This window comes from Anguilla rostrata, chromosome 11 (assembly GCF_018555375.3).
Source record: "Anguilla rostrata isolate EN2019 chromosome 11, ASM1855537v3, whole genome shotgun sequence".
Classification (NCBI taxonomy): domain Eukaryota; kingdom Metazoa; phylum Chordata; class Actinopteri; order Anguilliformes; family Anguillidae; genus Anguilla; species Anguilla rostrata.
In genome coordinates, this window is record NC_057943.1 from 26,790,955 (window position 1) to 26,811,623 (window position 20,669).

The 20,669-nt window shown below is 43.6% G+C and overlaps 1 protein-coding gene across 3 annotated transcripts in view; it reads right to left on the minus strand.

Moving 5' to 3' along the window:
* Positions 1-20,669, minus strand: part of calcrl2 (calcitonin receptor-like 2) — a 34,808-nt gene that overhangs the window by 4,258 nt on the left and 9,881 nt on the right. The window contains exons 1-11 of one of the 3 annotated variants that reach the window (XM_064299091.1): positions 20,184-20,505; positions 7,452-7,565; positions 6,847-7,003; positions 5,022-5,129; positions 4,371-4,483; positions 4,018-4,109; positions 2,858-2,984; positions 1,975-2,128; positions 1,833-1,893; positions 905-971; positions 122-340 (exon numbers count right to left, since the gene is read on the minus strand). In XM_064299091.1, coding sequence (XP_064155161.1) covers positions 122-340; positions 905-971; positions 1,833-1,893; positions 1,975-2,128; positions 2,858-2,984; positions 4,018-4,109; positions 4,371-4,483; positions 5,022-5,129; positions 6,847-7,003; positions 7,452-7,565; positions 20,184-20,210 — 1,239 coding nt within the window. In that variant the 5' untranslated portion in view covers positions 20,211-20,505. Of the gene's footprint in view, positions 1-121; positions 341-904; positions 972-1,832; positions 1,894-1,974; positions 2,129-2,857; positions 2,985-4,017; positions 4,110-4,370; positions 4,484-5,021; positions 5,130-6,846; positions 7,004-7,451; positions 7,566-19,779; positions 20,506-20,669 lie in introns of those variants that run through there. The other 2 variants (XM_064299092.1, XM_064299093.1) reach the window with 2 other exon arrangements.

Below are 20,669 nucleotides of genomic sequence, written 5' to 3' on the forward strand. Positions count from 1 at the left end.
AGGACTTTTACTTTCTAATCCGTGGAGGACCACAGACTGTACAAGCGACTTGGTCGACACAGATTCCTCCCGTGACCTCATCGAACATAGGAAGGACAGGGAGCGCGCTCCTCGTCCTCACCTGGTAGTGGGTGAAGATGTTCATGACGAACTCGTAGACGGCCTTGAGCAGCCGGCCCTGGGGCCTGGAGGGCACCAGGATGAACTGGATGCCCAGCAGGGGCACCAGGAGCAGGGTCCCCCGCACCACCTTCATGTACATGTTGGACTGAGCGCTGTGCGTCACACGCAGCTTTGTGATCAGGACCCGCATGATGTTCAGCAGGAAGAACAGGTTCGCCTGCATGAGGGGGGGGGGGGCGGGGGGAGAGGGGAGGGATGTGACAACTGGTCAGGCTGGACATTAACTCTAGAATGCAGCTTGCCCTGAGCTCACCTGTACCAAAAAAAAAAAAGCTTTCAGCGCTCAGACAAAATTTAGCACTTGTTTTTCAGGTGAAATGTACATTACATTATATTATTACATATTAATTATTATATTAATATTATATGAATCATTTGTGTAGCAGACTATCTCTCTCAAATGCTGAATGAATTGCACAGCTTGCAATTTACATGCGTAGTTTGAGCATATTAAGTAACTTATTGGATGCACTCCTCTACTACCACAACTAGGATTTGAACGTGGATCAGTCCAGTTTCTTAAAACACTGACAAGCAGTTAGCCTACCACGGTCAAATAGTACTGACAGAAAATTCCCTGCTTAAGTAAGCTTGTTAGACCACATAAAGCATGTAGCGTGACACGGCTGCATGTTCATCATATTCATTATATATGTGCCACACACAGAAGTGCAAATGAAATTTGATGCTACGTATTGCTGTGCGCTGTGCAGACACTCACCAGCAGGGCGGCGTAAATGGGGGAATGGATGATGTATACCAGGTTGGTGTCCGAACTGATCCAGCATCTGACAGGCAAGATTAACAGCATTACTGACGGAGCATCCGTTTCTCAGACTCTTTTCTCTCAGTTAGGAACGGCCGGCCCGAGGCCTGTCTCATTGTGTCGGTGGACTCCTTTGAGCTGCAGGCTGTCGCCCACGTCCCCCGAGGCGTAACGTGCGCCTTTCGTTCAGAGGGCGGGCCTACGCACTTATAAACACGGAGGACTGCGCGGGTTACACAGCTGGTGCCGGCAGGCTGCGGGAGAACAATCGACCAGAGGGGGCGCTGTTGCACAATGAGTGAGAGCAGTGCCATGCTGATAGAAAGTCCAATTAGTGAATTATGCACAAGTGCGCTCATATATGGGCCCTGCTGCTGGCTCGGGAGAGTGAAAGCAACCTACGGTTCTCCTCCAGCAGGCCAACTGCTTCTTTTCACACCGCAGTCACAAGCTGCGCACACACAGAGCAGGGGCAGAGGAGACCTATTCATACGCATGTGCACAGAGCAAGCCGCGGGTGCTCGGACGGCCAGCAGGAGTCACTGCAGCAATGAACAATACTACATATCCCTACCAACCGTATCCCTCCCACATCCCTGAAAGTGTCTTTCCTTACCGGATTTACCTTAATGTTCTGCAGCATGCCAGTTCACATTACATTACAGTCATTTAGCAGACATTGTTAGCCAAAATGACATACAAAAGTGAACAACATCAATGTTAGTCATAGGAATACAAAAGCGCAGTATCACCAGAAAAGCATGGAAGGTCCATTCACAATCAATATGTGTAAAGTTAGCCAAACCTACTATTAGTATTGAAAACTAAAGTAAATACAACATATCAACATATTGATGGGAACAGCGATGGTGCGGGTCCTTACTTGTCATCGAAGTAGAGCCAGCGAGCCACAGCATGCGTTACCGCGGGAACCAGCGGGAAGCCTGTGAGGGGAACCATGAAGACTGATACATTCACTGGTGACCATGTAATTAGAGCAATTTCTCAGGGGCGGGGGTACTCACCCCAGCCCAAGACGTAGTACCAGCCCAAATGCTGCTCCCCCATGAACACGGCCACCACAATGAGCGTGTGCAGGTAGATCCCTTCACACAGCATCCAGAAGTAGATGGAGCCGAGGGCGTAGGATATCAGGGAGGACAAAATCTTGCACCCAATCTGCACGTACATGCGCACACGCAAACGCACACACACACACACACGCAAACGCACACAAATACACACATGCAAACGCACACACACGCAAACGTACACAAATACACACAAGCAAACGCACACACGCACACACACAAATGCAAACGCACACAATACATACATACATACTTACAGCATTTAGCAGACGCTCTTATCAAGCGCTTACACAACTTTACTAGCACTTACATGTATCCATTTATACAGCGATTATACTGAGCAATGCGTTAAGTACTGCTCAGGTACAACGCAGTGTCTACGACTCGAACCTACGACCTTTCGGTTACAAGCGCAGTTCCTTACCCACTGTGCCACACTCCGTCCCACACAAACACGCACACACACACACAAATGCAAACACACACACACACACAAACACACACGCAAATACACACACACACGCATACACACACGCGCGCACAAGCACACACACGCACACACATACAAACACACACACACACACACAAACACACATGCAAATACACACACACATTCAAACACACATAAATACGCGCACACACACACACAGAAAGAGACAAAGGTTCTTGTTCAAGCTGCAGGAAAGTTATAGAACGGGAGGTCGAATTCCACAGGAACCTGCAGACAGGGTGGCCCTGCTGAACTTCAGCTCGACACCCCCGTTGTAAAACCTGATGCCGACGCTAACTGGCGGCAGTGTATGGGGAGTGCACTCACCGAGTTTATGGCCACCAGATGCTGCCCGTGGACCACGACTGAGAGCCAAATGACAGTGAGGATGGAGTTGAAGATAAAGGAGAGGAACATGTTCTTGTGGAGGGAGACTCTCTGGCAACTCAGGTTCCTAAAAGCAGAGAGTCTCTATCACCTCTGATAATAAAAAATTTAACGCTGGTTAAAATGAGGGGCGGGGTGGCTATGTATAAAAAGTGTTATAATTTCTACATGGTGAAACCAAAATATATAAAAAATACTCTTTAATAAAAGCTGAGTGTGCATTTAAACCACATGTGAATTGTTTGATTACAAATCTAAAATTGTAGAGTATAGAGTATAGGTCTATGACCGAGACCCCTACATCCGTGTTCACCTCCTCCAGGCCATGGAGGAGGCTTGTTTAGATATTACAGTTGAGGCTTGCTAGGGGTGGATAAGGCATGCAAGGGTTTTTTTCCCCCTGCTGCCTGGCTGGGGCTAATATTGCTTGTGATGTTGATGAGAATCTCTGGCCTGACCCAGACCAGAGACGGGAAGCTGAGGCAGAATAAATGTGATTTCTTTCTTTATGTACAAACAGTTTTTTTTTTCATTGGTTTATATTGGTAAATACATGGAAATTATTTTACTGTATTCTACGTTCTTTATGTATCAGTTGCATATTTTTACAGAACATTTACTTTTTCACTCAATTTCAGTTTATTTTACTACAGTACATTGAGAAATTAAAATTGTGTTGTGTCTTTATATTGTGTTCATCATGTAAAGAGGTTGTTCTGGGGCAAAACCATAAGCGCCATTATTCATTGGAGTAAAAGGTTTTTACGGTAGTGTTTTGAATTGATCTCACCAGCGTGTAATGGCTATTTTGTAGTGTATGTGTATTTGATGGCTTTTGTGTGATGTCTGAAGGCAAAGTTTGGTTTAGATGTAAGATTACATGGTTTTGAGTGGAGAGTTTGGTTTTGACATGGAAGTTTGAAGTTTGTGAAGATGATTGTGCATTTATGCATTTGTGTTTAGAGTTTTGGGAAATGGAGCATAATTTCAAGAAATGTGTCTTGGCAATCAAAAAAAACTGTAATCATGTGACTGCCAATGCATGCACTGCATGCATTCTGCCTGCAGGTGGCAGCAGCCCAGACACACTCACGACTCACTTGAAGTAAGAGAAGATGGCAAGAGAGATGAGCAGGGACACCAGAGACAGTACGTGGCCCACGATGGCCAGGTAGTACGAACTGAGAGCCAGCTGGGGAGGGAGAAAGGAACAGAGTCAATACCAGACCGCGAATACGCAGCCTTGAATTTGTGTTCTCGCCCACCCACTGAGCTTTTCATTAAAAACAAAAAGCACCACATCATGGTTCCGCTCCAAATGTCTCTTAGCAACCATACTTTTGTACTTTACAAGACTAATTAGTGCAAATCCTGGCCTCTGATCGTGTAACAGTGTTCTGTGTGCAGCATAGCGCGAACAGTCGTTTAGTTCAGGTGTGCAGTGTCCTCATACCTGGCGCTTTCCCATGGTGTAGGCAGTGCACTGCGTGTAGTTGGACCAGATGCGGCTGCTCTCCGGGTGACGGAACCACTGACCGTCGGAGTCACACACTTTGGTCACCTTTTCTGAAAGGCGCCCAGCACAGAACACATTAGGACACATACGTGCAAACACGCATGCAGTAGACAGCCTGTCTCCACCCCCAAGAGACACACACTGTTGCACTATACAAACGCTCTCCCACTCTATACAAACACTATACTGAAATAACAACAACAACAACAACAATAATATCAATGAGCTATTTGTTGACCATGGTTTTGACCATTTTTAAATAAAATGAATTAAATGCTATTAAAGACCAGTTTCACAGACACAGATAAAGCTTAGTCCTAGATTACACATTTTTTGTATGGAGATTTTTGTATGGAGATTCTCCATTTTAAATTGAATTTAGTATAGGACTAGGCTTAATCTGCGACTGCAAAACTGGCCCTATACTTATGAAGATGTAAATAAGATGAAACTACCCAACAGACATCGGTGAGTGAAGAACGAGGGGAAGAAAAGAGAGGAAAGGGTAGAGTAATGCACTGCTGCGCAGACGCAGCATTACGGTGAGGAATGCAACACGCGGTCGTCTCCGGGGGCTCGCGGTCTCACCGGAGGGGTCGAAATCGTGGAAGTAATCGGGGCAAATCTGCACGGCCACGCCAGGGCTGGAGTCCCCCCAGCAGAGCCAGCCATCCCAGGTACGATTGCAGTACACACCTGCAGATAAAACACACGCACACGCACACACACACACGCACATGCACACACACACACGCACACACACGCAAGCATGCGTGCATGCATGCACGCACACACACACACACCCACACACGCACGCACACACAAACACACGCACACAGGGCTGGTTACAGTAGTGCCCTACAGCATTCATTATGCATTAATTGTGAATGGGTGTTCTCTTGGGATTATCACACTCTTATATTCCTGAGTCTAACAGGCAGCAGTGCCTGCCTTGATATTGCTCCATTGCTGATTTTCACCACCTCTGTAAGTCACTCCGTCTGTTTAGTAACTGTAATGTAATGTAATGCTCAGATAGTGCTCTGTAAGTTCTTCATTCTGCTCTGTAGTGTCCTGATAGCCCTTCTTTGGGGAAACAATGTTCACTGATAAATTCAATAATTTTTTTTAAGTGACAGTAAATAATTGTTCTGTTCAAACCTGGTACTAAATGTAAAATGACGATCCTCTCCAAGGACCTAAGATGTCCGCTCAGGGTACCATATTAATTTATTTTGAAGGCAAGCGTGAAATGTGAAAGTATATTTTTCTTTTATACAAAAGTGAATCACTTTGAAATGTGGAAAAATAAAATATAAAAAAGGGGGGACTAAATATGAAGCCAGTTACCACAGCCATTTTCCACAAGTGACCCTCCACTCACAGGCAGGATAATAAGCTGTAAATGTTTTGTGTGTGTTTTTAAGTTCCGGAGAGGGTTTTCGACTGAAAGCTTAGCTCTTGAATAAAAGCTTGTGAAATTTGCACTGGTGAAAATGTGTGGATGTCCTTCTTTTTGAATTCATCATTTTGCCTCCAACACTTTTTTCTGGACATCTTTCTGATTGTTTGTTAAGTTCTCTTTATTTATTACGAGGACAAAAGAAAACATTCTGCAGGACACTTTCAGTACAATTTCTCACACGCATACAGTAATAAAGACGTTCCATTCCCATGAATAAGAGCCTTAAGGTTATGTTTGTATTTTTATATTTCATTCCAGATTTACCATCTGAAAGAATACAGGGAAACTGGGAGATTGTGTTCATCTCTGTATGCTGGCAGCTAACCATCCTGCTAAACAATGCAAGGAAGTGCGGATTCAGAATAACATACCAGAATAAACATAACATCTACATAACAAAACCTTAACACAATTACAATAGCATAACATTAACACTGGATAACTTTAGCATAATGATGTTAACATAACGTAAACATTATAACATTACCACAACAAGACACAAACATTATAATATTTTAAAGACAGCCATGACACATGCATACAAACATTCTCATATACACATACACGAACATAAACATACATGCACATGCACATACACTACATACGCATTTGTCGTACAGATGTACACACACACCTACACCACACCAAACCACAGCCAAAAAGTTTAAAACTAGGGCTTAAATATTATTAAAAACTTTGCCACACTTATTCAGGGCCTCTGACTCTATATCTTTTAAATTTCGTCTAAGGACCCGTTTTGGAAAAATGTATGTAAACTTTATATTAACAAAATATTTTTTGTAAAAAAATATTACGTAGAACTACTTTACTGTATTACTGTTTCAGTCAATATTTATACTTTTAAAACTTAAATTTCTTATTACTGCAATCGAGAGGATGTGCGTTCTGCTGCAGTCATTTTGAGCCAGGGTTTCTGTGAGCGCGTACCTCCGTCGGATCTCGGCGGGTCGTTGATGATCTTCAGGTAGCACTCAAACTGTGCCGCCAGGATGTGAATGCGGGAGGATCTGACGGAGGTGGAGTTCGGCACGGTCGGCTGACCCTTGGACAGCGCTGCGGGACTGCCGTCCCCACAAACACAGTCCTGAAAGACACCAGTTTACAGGGACTCAACCTCTAGCACATACACATAAACACACACCCACACACACGCACACATGCATACACACACATTAGTTCTCACACATTCACATATATTAATTTACAAATATACACAAACATACATTTACCCACAAACACACACACAAAACTCTTTCTCAAAGACATACAGTCACACACATTCACATATATTAATTTACAAAATACACAAACACACACCTACCCACAAACACACACACACACACAACTCTCACAGACACACAGTCACACACATTCTCTCTCACACATAGCCTATCCACTCTCTAATACTCATGACCAACATGCACAAACACAAATACACACACCCGAACAAACACCGAATACCCATATGCAATACACAGATACATACAACAAGCACACAACAATCAATTTAGCATGCAGACACGCACACTCACCTGAAAAAACACCAGCAATAGTAGAAGCAGCAGCACCACCAAGGATGACTGTTGCCTCTTCATGCTGCCCCTGTGAGGCTCAGACAGGGGGCGCCAGAGAGCCTTACGAAACAACTGAGGAAAGAAACACAGCAGCATGAGAAAATCAGCGAACTCTGCACAACCTAATTTCACCTAGAAAAGCTATTTTTACAAAGGCCCTTATTTGGCTTTATTAAAGCATAATTTTGGCCAGTTGTCAAATCATTCTTTCTAAATTACTTTTCTGAGCAAACAACACTGTACTAATATATTCCACATGTCTGCGACAGCATAAGAATTTTGTAATTTGTTATTAAGAATATATTTTTTGAAAACATGGCTATGCACAGATATAGTTATCATCAATAAATAAATTCCCAAATATGATGCAGTTATGAAATTATGTTATGGGCAATGCTGGAAAGTTTAATGTTGTAGAAATGATTTCCTCCGTTATTGAGTCAATGGTGGATAAAGAGATGCAAATGTGACCCTGAAACAGGCTGTGCATTGTGGCTGCTGGGTGGCTCATTCGGCTTGGATGACCCCCACAGTCTCGGATCGAATCCGACCTGCGCCAGTGCCGACTGTGGTCAGTAGGGACACAGGGGTCCGAGTTTTGTCACTCTCCAGCAACCCTTGCTGGACATTTGGGCACCTGTGGACTACATGCCAAAGCTGCAAATGAAGGCTCTTCCTCTGATTCCACTCTATGCAAGCTTATCTGTAGTCTGCATTATGGAAAGAAGTAGACTGGCGACACCATGTGTTTCGGAGGAGAAATGCAGATGTTTCCCAACCGGTTCCCGCATGAATGTGGTTGCGGTTACAAATAGCTAACTGGAAATTCCAAATTAGGGAGGGAATTGGATAAGAACTGCCTGACATTGGGTGCCAATATTTTATTTTTTTATTTTTTATGAAAAGAATCAGGCTTTGCTTTGGAAAACAGGAAGTACACAGGGTCAATGCACCAATTCATTCTTGCACCAAGTCAGTGTCCAAGTGGTCTTGTTCACACACCACCAATACAAATCAAAATTTAAAAACCCATAAAAGAGGCCAAATCCCTGTCAAGCCTTCTAATAGCTCTCAAGGAAATGAAGAATAGGAACCCAACTACCTGGCAGTTAAAGAATATTAGTATGTGCACGTGTGTGTGTGTGCATGTGTGTGTGTGCGCGCGTGTATGTGCATGTGTGTGTGAGTGTGCGTGCACATGTGCATGTGCTTGTGTGTGTCAGTGTGTGTGTGCATGTGCATATGTGTGTGAGTGTGTGCATGTGAATGTGTGTGGTGTGTTTGCATGTGTGTGAGAATATGTGTGTGTGAGTGTGTGCATATATGTGTGTGTTTTGAAGCAAGGGATCATTACGTTTTTAGTCATACTGTAGGTTATGGTGAAATACAGGAAAGCAAATAGCCCATTCCAACCCATACAGTCAGCACAGAAACATCACCTGCTTCTCCTCAAGTGAAAACCGGCAACAGTGTGCGTATATGTGTGTGCGTGTGTGTGTGTGTGTGTGTATGTGCCTGTCTGTCTGTCTGTGCCTGCATGTGTGTGTATGTGTGCTTATGTGTAGACGTGTAAGTGTGTGTATGTGTCGGTGTCTGCAAGCATGTTTAAGTGTTTAAGAGTATATGTGTATGTGTGTTAGTTGTAAGCCGTGGTTGCACCTCAGCAGTGAATAGTCTATTTAGATTTTCAGGGAAAAAGCAGAGTTAGATCCATATTAGCGAGCAGAATCGTATTGTGTCTCTTGTATTACTGTCTGTCATCAGTATAACTTGAACACCAAAACAGAAAGTTTCTCTTGAGCAATAAAAGAGGTGTTCAGTTATGTTTTATCATCATGAGGAGAGAGATGGGGCTGCAGTTTGTATCCTGTGTTTGGAGGTTCTGAAGTAAGATGAGACTGGTCGTGAGCAGAAAGACAGGGTTTATCAGGGGTATGGTGTTTGGCGGTTCTGGTGTTTGGAGCGAAGCGGTATTCTGCAGTTTCCTAAAACGTCTTCAGCAGCAGTACTCCCATGTATGTGTAGCACCAGGGGGAGTCGGGGCCAAGCAAGGGGTGAGGGACGCAGGGTTAGGGGCATTCTCCCACGACTCTGTACCCCAGGAGGCTGATGAAGCACGACACATTGGGATTGTTTGGCTTTGCACTGTCTGCATGGTCAACAGACTTTTATCGAATGTGCACAGATCTGGAAACTGGAACAGCCACACACACAGTCGCACACACACACACACACACACACACACACCACCACCACCACACAGAGGTTTAGTGGTTCCCCTTCGATCAGCAACTGATTTAGATCTTCAAAGCAAGAACTGTGGACTCTAGAAATTCAAAGATTGAAACAAACAAAAAAATCTGTCGACACAGGGGCCCTCTAGGTCTGGAGTTAAACATGCAGAATATGCGGCCCTCCAGGTCTGGAGTTAAACCTTCAGACACTGTGGCCTTACAATTCTGGAGTTAAACCTGCAGACACTGTGGCCTTACAATTCTGGAGTTAAACCTGCAGACACTGCAGCCCTCCCAGACTGGAGTTAAACCTGTAGATACTGCAGCCCTGCCAGACTGGAGTTAAACCTGCAGACACTGCAGCCCTCCCAGATTGGAGTTAAACCTGCAGACATTGCAGCCCTGCGGCCCTTCAAGACCCCTGCTGTAATTTTCATGTACAGCACCATGCTGTCTCTCTCACGGGCCTGCAGCTGGATGCTGCTGAAGCACATACTGAGCATATAAAAGCATTTCTGGAGTTTGAGATGCCCGGTCTCAGCATTCCTTCCATGGACAAACACTGGGAGTGATGTTGGTGCATCTTGGAAGCAGAACATAATTGCAGCAGCAGAGACTCATGGAGGAGGAGACCCACACTGTACTTTTAGAGTGTGGTCCCTAAAAATAATAACTTTTTAATTCTCCTGTGATCAATCCTAGTTTTACAGCATTTCTTGCTTGGATACGAGTTTCTTTCTTCGTCTTGGTTACCCTCAAGTGGGCCGTACTCTTTAAATGAGCGGTTCTCACGTCTCCCTCCCTTCCTCTCTCCCTCTCACATCCTGCCCCCCTGCGGGTGGCTGAACCCTGGATATGGCACAGAAACAGCCAGCTCCACCAGCTCTGCCCGGTGGGAGCAGGAGCGCTCTGGAATCAGTTGGGGGGAAGTCCAGCCAAACTCTGAATGCTCTACCCATCCTAACACTCCTGTCAGCCTTTTCCACAAGCAGTGTGTGCCAGGAAAATGGCCGGCATCACATAGAGAATACGCTCTATGGTGTCACTGCAGGACTTGTGCCTGTCCTGCTTAATTTGGCTGGTGTCATGCCATTTTGACACCAGTGACAGTGGTCAACGGGGCAAAGAAGAAGAAAGAAAAAAGGCAGCCCAATGTTTGGTAATGCCAATTTGACACAGCTAACGCTTCAGAACGACAAAATCACGTAATATTATATTTCTTTGCGTTTTAGCGACCAGTTAAATTAGTTTGATTTCATTCAGTAACTACTTAATGAGCCTAATACAGTAACTACCCAATTCATACAGTATTAACTACCTACAATGTTCTTCAATATGAGCATATAAATCAGCAGTTATCAGTGTTTGTGGTCACATAACCAAATTCACTGGGCATGAGTGACCGGTGAAGTGGTGGTTGTGCAACAAAACTTACTGTCAACTATAAAATAGGCTGTAGCCTATATTAATGCGTGAGAAAAAATGTGTGTGTCAGTCCTTCATTCATCTTTTCATTCATTCAATTTATTCAGATCATTATTCAGATATAGCTAATATGTATCCTACTGTTAGAAGTAAAAGAATTTGCCCCTGAACCCTCAAAAATTGTGACATTTCTCACCCCTGCCCCAACCTGCTACTTTTCTCAGTCCAGTCTGGGGAAAACCCTGTCTATAAATACTTAATAATATATAAACACTTCACTAATCCTAGAAGCTCCCCCTATTTTAACAACTCCAAAAATCATAATAACTCTGAGCCTAGCTGATCACAACTCCTACAATGCCGACTATGGACCATCATTCAAATTAAAACTGAAAAACACTGTGCGGGGACCTAAAAAAAGCAACGTTTATCCACCTTTGGACGGACCTCACAGGGTCTGTGCTAATTTTGGGCAGGACTAAAGAGGCCTCTTGCGCACTGTCGTCAGAAAAAGGAGTCCCAAGGGTTAACGGCATCTCTACAGGATGTTTGGCGTGGCATGGAAAAATATGGCCTTTCAAACCAGAACTGATGCGTTTGTCTTTGGGTACAAGGTCTTCGGAGGAAAAAAAACAGAGGGCAAGAGGAAATATAAATATTTCCCACAGAAATGTTGAGTGACTTGACCGGCCGGGGCAAACAAAATGGCCCCCAGACGCTCGCTCGCCTAATCAGGAATTTCATGTGTTCAACTTAGAAAACATCTCCATGGAACTGAAAAAAGAAAGTAAGTACATTCCTCTCTTGCGAAACGGCAAGAACTTGCTTGCCTGTGGAGACACACTTGGATAAAGGAACTCACGAATCAGACCCTTTTGTTCAGACTGCAGTGGTTTCATATCTGACTGTTCTTTAAAGGAGAGATGTTTCCTCGGTTCTTTATGCAACACTGACAGTTTTAGACTTGTAATCAAACAATCAAAACAATGGGGGCACAATGTAAAAAAAAGTGGTGTAATTCCTACATGGTGAAACCAAAATGCATAAAAATACACTTCAATAATAGTTGAGAATCTGCAATTTAACCACATGTGAATAGTTTGCTTACAAATCTAAAATTGTGGAGTACAGAGCCAAATCAAGATAAAATTTGTCTTTGTCCTAAATATTATAAAGCTCACTGTATGCACCAAACAAACATCATTCAAATACAGCGCATTCACATGAATACACAACATTTTAATTCACTACACTCAAAAACACACCATTCAAATCAAATAAAACACCAATGAAAAACACACCATTCAAAGGCATATCATTCAGTCTGAATAGAAACCTCTTCCAAGCAACCTTGAGGCCATTTCACTGTACAGTCTGTCCAAATGTTAGGAGACATAAAATGAATCCCGATGTAGTCTGTAGAAACACTGGCATTAGATACGTGATCACTCACTGAGAAGCTACCACTTCGCACCTGTCTGTGAATGCGAAGCAACAGGAAAGTGTTTTATCCGTAAAGTTTTATGAGCCCTCCTGCAATTAATAACACCTTGTTTTGGGTCACTCCTGAGCATTGTGTTTCCTACTGCTGGACCCTCGAAATGACAACGCTGACTCACAACAAAGGAATTTCCATGACTGCAGAGGACACACCACGCCAAAGGGACGGGTCAGGAGTCAAAATCTCAGACATGTCGCCAAGAAGAGGAAAAAAAAGTCAAATTCCGCCAATTCGCCGTCAATTCTATTTGACAAGGTCACGATTCAATAAGAGCACGCTGAAAAAACACTAAACCTCGGGTCTATTCAAAATGTTCAAAATTAGCAAAGAAAAGAATTATTGTCGCCTACCGCCAGGACTAACATGCACTGCACAATACCAAAATACCTACCAAAATACCTTGGCCTTCAGCCCAAAAAAGCAGAGCCGCAGACTAGGGCTCTGGTCAGAGAGAACACTTCATATGTAGGAGATTACATCACCTCAGTGCACATTTCTCTCCTAGCTGCGACTGCAGATAGAGATTTTTAAAGCGCCTAACAGGGATGTTGTTTTAATCTTAATGATACCGCTATGATAGCAGCGTTTTACGTGGTCCCGGATTTCCTGGCCTATTGACTGTGTGGTCGGAAGGGGGGAGAGGTATTTGTTTTTAAGCCAGGCCGTGAAGACCCTTCAAGTCTGGGGACAGAGGAAAGGGCAGTTTCCACGCTTTCCTGCCAAAAAGAAAGCTCCAAAATAGCCCATTGTTGCGCCGCCACAAAAACGCAGGATCCGAGAAGCAGCGACTCACCTCCTCCTCCTCCTCTTCCTCCTCCTCCTCCCCTTTCAAACTTACAATCTTAAAAAAAAAAACACTTGCAGTCTCTCAGAGGCTGAAGCGATGAAGCCCTCAAAATGCTAAAACTCTCTGTGAGCAGAAATGGGGGATTACAAGCGGATTCCAGCCCGCCTGCAATCTCCCACTGATGTAAATGGGCAGGCCAGGAATCGTTAATTAACAGGAGCCACTTGATATGAATATCTTAATGCCATACTGAATAATGCATACTAAAACATGCCCACAGGTGTGCATATGTACATAAGCACACAGAATGCCTGAGTGTGTGCCTGTTCATTGTCTTAGGCTACTTATCTTTGCCCCTTAAACATCACGACCTCCTCTTGTTGGCAAAGAAATTGGAAAGAAATGGCCGCTGCCTTTGTAGTATTTTTTCCACGAATTCGGCCCCAAATACCCTGCCTTCAGTGAAACCATGCAATTGAGCTCATCTTGTAAGCCATGCCACTCCATTAAAACACGATGCAACTGTATATCCATTTATTGCTTTACATTTTTAATGTTTTCAGAAGCACACAGTCGTTTTACTTTGTGTAGTAGGGTAAAACAGCCCCTGTTCGCCTAAATATTTTTTCTCCAATCAACAGCCCAGTTATGTATTTTTTTCCCAAAGCCATTTTTCTAAACGGGTCAAGCTAATTAAGCACCTGTGAAAAAAAATGCTTGTATTTCATTAAAAAAGCACAATAAAATAAAAAACAACCCACTGGTTACTTTCTATTTCTATAACAATTCTAGTTGTTATCAAGCCCAGTGTACTCACAGATCCACTTATGCAAACACTTTTCGTGGCAATTATAATCTCCAATATGTTTAATTTGCCATTCACCTCCCATCCTGTTTATTACCCCAGCTTCCACTCATCCTATACACTGGTTTTGGGAGAGGACTGAACTGAAGCAACAGTTATAGACATAATTTATTTGAGCAAATTAATACTGGAAGTTTTTAACTCATATTTAGAGCAAATTTATTTGAGCAAATTGACACTGAACGTTTTCAATGGGAAACAAATCACATGATTTTATCCTGTCAAGTGTCTGACTTGATCTGAAGTAGGGACTGATGGCAGCCTCGAGGTGAATGGTAATTAAACAGTCACTCATGAAAGAGAGTCAGCTCGTTCTTGCACTGGGTTGCAAACTGGCCACACAAAGGAGGGCCCAGCCGATACCCCAGCCGCGTGCGTCAGGGTGGAAAATGAGCAGGCCCAGAGTTTACCCGCCATTTTTACCACTACAGCACTGCAGGTAACCCCAGGTTTCTCTCACGCTGCCATGTTACAACACTTAGAATAATTAGATTATTTTGCTGCTGATAAATGACCGTCAGTTAAGGCGACAGGCCTTGGTGCCATTTAATGATAATCAACGAATGAAACATAATCACTTTGCCTCAGCCAGCGGCGAATAAACGTCTCTCACCATTTTAACTCAACTGATTTTCCACCAGTCTACACGTCTCAAGAAAAAATGCAGTCCCCTGAATTTCCTACAGACACTTGCAAACCCGTCCCATTGTGTACGCTTGGCCTTGTGTGTTCATGCTGTGGGACTGCGTTGTGTTTTCCCCCCATTACTGGACACAGAAATAGATTCCTGGCCTGTTCTGGCTCCCCGCCATGTTGTGTTGGCCAAAAACCGGCCATCGCCGAGGGCACACTCTGATCTCCATGTTCCCTCCTCTTCCACCCTGCCTCCCAAGAGAAACCAGCCCAGTGAAAAATGCCACTACTGCCCCTGCCATTAGAGATTACAGTCCTTAAATACAACTGTCTCCATCACTAGACCATTCACTACACATTCACCACCACTGTTCCTGCCATTCGAATAAACCATTCACTTAATACCACAACTGCTCCTGCTGCTGTAGATAACCATTTACTAATAACCACTAACTGCCCAAACATCGAGAGATGCCCTTGCACAAATTACCATTATTGCCCCACCATGGGAGATAACTATTCACAAATTACCACTACTGCCCCTGAAACAGGAGATAACATTCACTTATTATTACAACTACCCCGGTCATTGACTGACTCAAAACCAGAACCATCTTTCCACCACATCAGAACTGGGGTTCCTCCAAGCTAATTCTCCCATTGAACTCTATTGGGAAATTAGCATGGGGGTACCCCACTGCAAAATGATAAAATGGTGGAGGGATAGTGGTGGATTCAGGCTGCTTTAAGGGCACAGGTCCTAGACATTGAGCCAATCAATCATTGAGCCCATAATGGATTCTGTTATGTACCTGAATATTCTGGAGCAAAATCTAAAGAAGAGCAAAGAGCCTGTTCAGATAGATGAAAAAGACCTGATGTAAACTCTGTCTGCAAGAAAGCCAGAGGCTGAAGCAAAGAATGCATGGCTCAGAATTCATCCAAAGCAATTGGAAAGACCCGTTCACCACTCACAGGAAAGGTTTAATTCAGGTCATTGTTATGAAAGGTGGTTTTACCAGTAACTGAAGCTAGGGGACACTCATTTTTTTCGCACATGGATATTAAACATCTTGTGTTGCCACTGGAATTGAATACCATCCAAGGGAAAAATGAAAGCCAAAAGAGATATAACATATGAAACGGAGGTGAGAGGGCAGGGTTGAGGAAGGAGGAGACTTTGATTGTAAACACAGGACCTCAGTGTAGAAAATTCTGCATAGTAGGCCTATGCCTTTAAACTACAGAAAATCAGTTATCCCCAAGAGTAATAGTTTTGTTCAATAAAGATACTTTTTAAAAAGTGCTTTAAAGGGTTTGCAATGTAAACAATAATACAATTAACTTGAAATTTTGAACAGCAGAGCCGTGAACAGATTTATAATAATGTGCAAGGATTGTTAAACATGTTTCTAAAGTAGTTTAGGAGTTTCTAAGCAGCCCGCAAGAATCAGTGGGTGAACTGCGTGTAGAAGAACGCTTTTGCTGTTAACTGACATGCTACAACTGGCACACTTCAGTACTGCTACTCGAACACTGTGCTTCTGGTGGAATTCCAGACGGCTAGCTCACTGCTCCCTTTCTCCATGTCTGCCAAACAGATGCGTCTACTATGACCAGCGTGGTTTCGCAGTGGACAGGCCGGGTCTTCAAGAAACTAATTTGGTCACATTAAAAACATGCTGGATAAGCACAATGCGATATTATCACTATCTAACTAACTTAATTTTGTACATCCTACAAAATTCTACAGAATAATAGAATAATATTCTATATATCGCCCAGCCCTAATACGAAGTACATCACAGATCCACTTACTCTTCACATTGGCTTCACTAATTAACGTGAACTAAATATTATCACTGCCCTCCTGACAGTTTCACAGCACTACCATTTAGTACAAAATGTTGTTGAAATATTTAGTGTGTACTGAATGAACTTAAATGGATTTTCCCCAGCCCTGGAAGGCGGGATCCCGCTTTACTCCCTGTTGGCAGGCCATCGTGTCCCAGGGTCTCCCCTGCAGTAGAGCCTGCCTGCAGCAGGCGAATGGAAGGGCACTGCCCGTGACCCACTACCCACTCCTCCAACCCCAAAAAGAAATCAGGGGGTGTGAGGAAGTCAGGGGTTACAGAACAGCTAGCCGCAGCCAACACGTATCACCCATTTTCACACGCCCTCGTCAGCTACTGCGCTAGTGGCCTGTGATGCCGCGTGGACCGGGTGGAACATGGAACTAAAATCAGCATCGAAAACTAACCGATAGAATACTGTTCGTTGTGGAGGTCACGTCACCCGCCTCGGGCGCAGACACAGGAGAACCACGCTCAAAAAGCACGGTTCAGGAAACCCGTCCTGAGATGGTATAGGTGAGTCCCACACGGTGAATGAACGCTCGGCAAACAACCAGGCCTGCGTGCTCTTCAGCGTTTGGATTCCTTACACACACTGGGGATGGAGGACGCGTGTTGAGCAGGAGTGCACCATTTTAGATTGCCCCTCATTGTGCCATGTTTAGAATGTGGCCATCTGCCCGAGTGGTCCCCAGCACTGGTCCCTGAGACCTTCAGGGCCCACTGGGGTCCCCAGCCCTGGTCCCTGAGACCCTCAGGGCCCACTGGGGTCCCCAGCCTGGGTCCTTGAGCCTTGAGATTGACAGGTTCTGCTGGTGTTTGATGCTAATCAGCTCTTGACTGATGAATCAAAGAGGCAAATTTCACAGGTACCTCAACCATCCCCGTGTCTTCAGTCTGTTTTGGTTTCTGATTTACGGTGAGAACGTAAACCTGATACCCACCCTATGGCTCCCCAGGACCAGGGCTGATCCAGCACAAAGAGGCGGTTGTGAAGTAAGCGATTGCACTACGAAAGCTGTGGTCCAGGGGGAAGGCAGGATAACGACATGGGGGTGTCCCTTTTACACGACGACAGGGGTAGAAGCTGCCCAGCGCTCGTTAGGAACGCGCAGGAGCCTGGGGGGTATTCAGAACGAGCGCACCTCCACACCGTGTCTTTCACGGGAGACCTGCTGCTTTTCCGGATCTACCTGAATGAGTCACGTTCCTCCTTCCGCACAGTCGCTCCAAACTAACATAGGGAAGCGTCTGATGTTCTTACCAACCCACACATTCCCTCGTGTACAACAGCCCCAATACCACGCTGCCTCTGTCAAAACAGATTCATTTCTAAAACCAACACGGCAGCACAGTCGGCACAGTTGCCATTCCAAAAAATAATTTGCCAGTGTTCCGCCCGCAAACACGAGGGACCACCGTTAGTTTAATTTTTTTTGTGAAGTTATCACCCATCGTCAACTCAAATGGACAGCCCCACCATCGACTGCTTGGGTTCATTTTAAACTAATAGAAAGCAATTGCAGAAAGCACACCTTTCAATCATTCAACTGATTGGGTGGACAGGTTGGCAGCACAAATTCACATGAGCTGAAACCGGTTCACTAAGGGTGGGGTCCCCCCACTTACAACACAATTAATGTACTGAACTACTTCCTGATTCCTGTATTTGTGTGCCAAAGAACACACACAAAATTCTCAGTGTTACAGAGTTTATAGAGTTTATCCATTTTTACAGTTTTGTTGAGTCCAATGGGGACCAAACATATTCTATAAGAGATAAAATCCTCTATCAGAGACAATTCCATTCTTTACTATGTAGTCGCTGCAGTATTCTGAACGAAAGAAGGACCCAAATTTAATTTTGTCCTAAATTCTTAAAAGCACATCCAATGATTTCATAGAGCATGCACCTACAACCACTGGGAATACATTTCCTAAATCTCATTTGGACCACTGTACAACACTGATTAGGTCGGATTAGACTCTAATCCTCAATATCCATATATCATACTTGCAGCTCATCATCTCTATTCACTTACATTGCTATTTTAATTAACACATTTGAATGCGATAACATGAATTGATTAACATAAAATCTGTCTTACTCTGTATTCAAATTAACCTTCCACCCCTTCCATCCCATTTTCCTGTATGCGAGTATTTCCATACCAGAATAACAGTTAGGCTATGTATAACTGAACTCGGCTATGAAGGACCCGTCCCCGAGGATAAGATCAAAGCTATTCTCTCTTTTGCTCCAAGACCAAAATTACATCTCCATCAGACCGCAGGAAGACATAACCAAGTGTGTCAAATTCAAATTCTGAGCATTCTCTTGAGAAACAAGTCATTCAAATCTCATTTTATGCTCAGTTTGATCTTAATAAGAGTTCTCTGCGGAGTCCTTCAATAACAGCTCACAAGAGCTCCTGCGTAAAATCTGAGGTTTTCTTAACCTAGCAAGAAAAGCAGTCAGATCAGCTGTCAGCAAAGCTGCCCTATTAGGTATCCTTTTAAGAACCACAAGATTCGTGTGTTCTGCATTTTTCCTGATTTCTTTATTTCTCATTTTGTCAGAGGAATCTCTCGGCTCTCCCATTTCTCGTTGTAAATTTCTCCTGTGTTCACTTTAGGGAAATCAATTCCAACACAGCGGGCCCTTGTATGATCCAGTGACGAGACCCAGTATAATTTCACCCATTTAATTCTAAAACACTTGTGAATTTTTTTTTAAACTACTCAAAACCCGTAGATTAAAATAGTGGAATCATATTTAAATCCTATTGAAATTATTAAGAGAAGCACAAGCACGGCATATGTCACGTGGCTCTCCACTACGGACCGTAACAAGTCTGTTACTACCATACAATATTATTTTTAATTAAAAATACTTTTGAATAAAACATTACACAGGATGAGAACAAAACATCAAGCTGCAGGAATGTCCTTGCATCAAACATAGCAAGATAAAAGCATAAAACCTACCTTCAGAATTTTTTAGATCCGTAGAAATTAGTTCTTCCTCCTAATCTTTTTCTCTCACATACTTTAAACATACATTTTCAGAAAATCTCGCTTGTGCGTCACTGACCCAACCTTTTTTTTTTTTTTAATTTACAGCCGGATGTTAAATACGGTCTATTTTTGTTTCCTATTCTTGGAAATATTTCTCCGTCCGCCTTAAATTCTTTAGAATCAAATGCTTTTTTCCCTCAAGTTATTTCCCAAAACACTGTAGTTAAATTCAACTAGTCGGAAGGTTTAAAGTTATAGCCTGCTCTCCACTAGCCATCACATCCTTCTTCTAGATTTCCGTGCGCAAATCCTCTTGCTAGATGCGTAAAGTTTAAATATTTTGTCACTTGCAGATGATTAGTCAAAATAACTACCTGGATCTCAAAACATCCATTTATCATGGATAGAGTTGCTTCCAGCTTGACATCGCTGTTACTAATCCACGATGTTCAACGTATCTTTCTAATGCCGACAACTCCTGCTTTCATTGACACTGAAATTATTGATATATGCCCGTTGTGCATCCAGTGACACAGTGCTCCAGTCTGATGAAAGATGTTAGCCAAATGGTTGTCGGTTGTTTCAAACTATTTCTGTGCGAACATGCAACATTGTACTCTACAGCTACGACCGCAGTGTAAAGGGTGCGCGCGCCTAGTTTTAAGCGAACCAGTGGTGCATTTAACTAAATCCCTCAACTGTGCCAAACGACACAAGGCGGGTCTAGAAACTGTTGTTCTTTGCTCGAATAAGCATATGGCTACCGGAGAATACTGAGACTGTTTTCAACAGCTATTCTGTTTAACAATGACATGTTCTGCCATTACCAATGCTGATGAATTTAGTAGATTAATTATCAT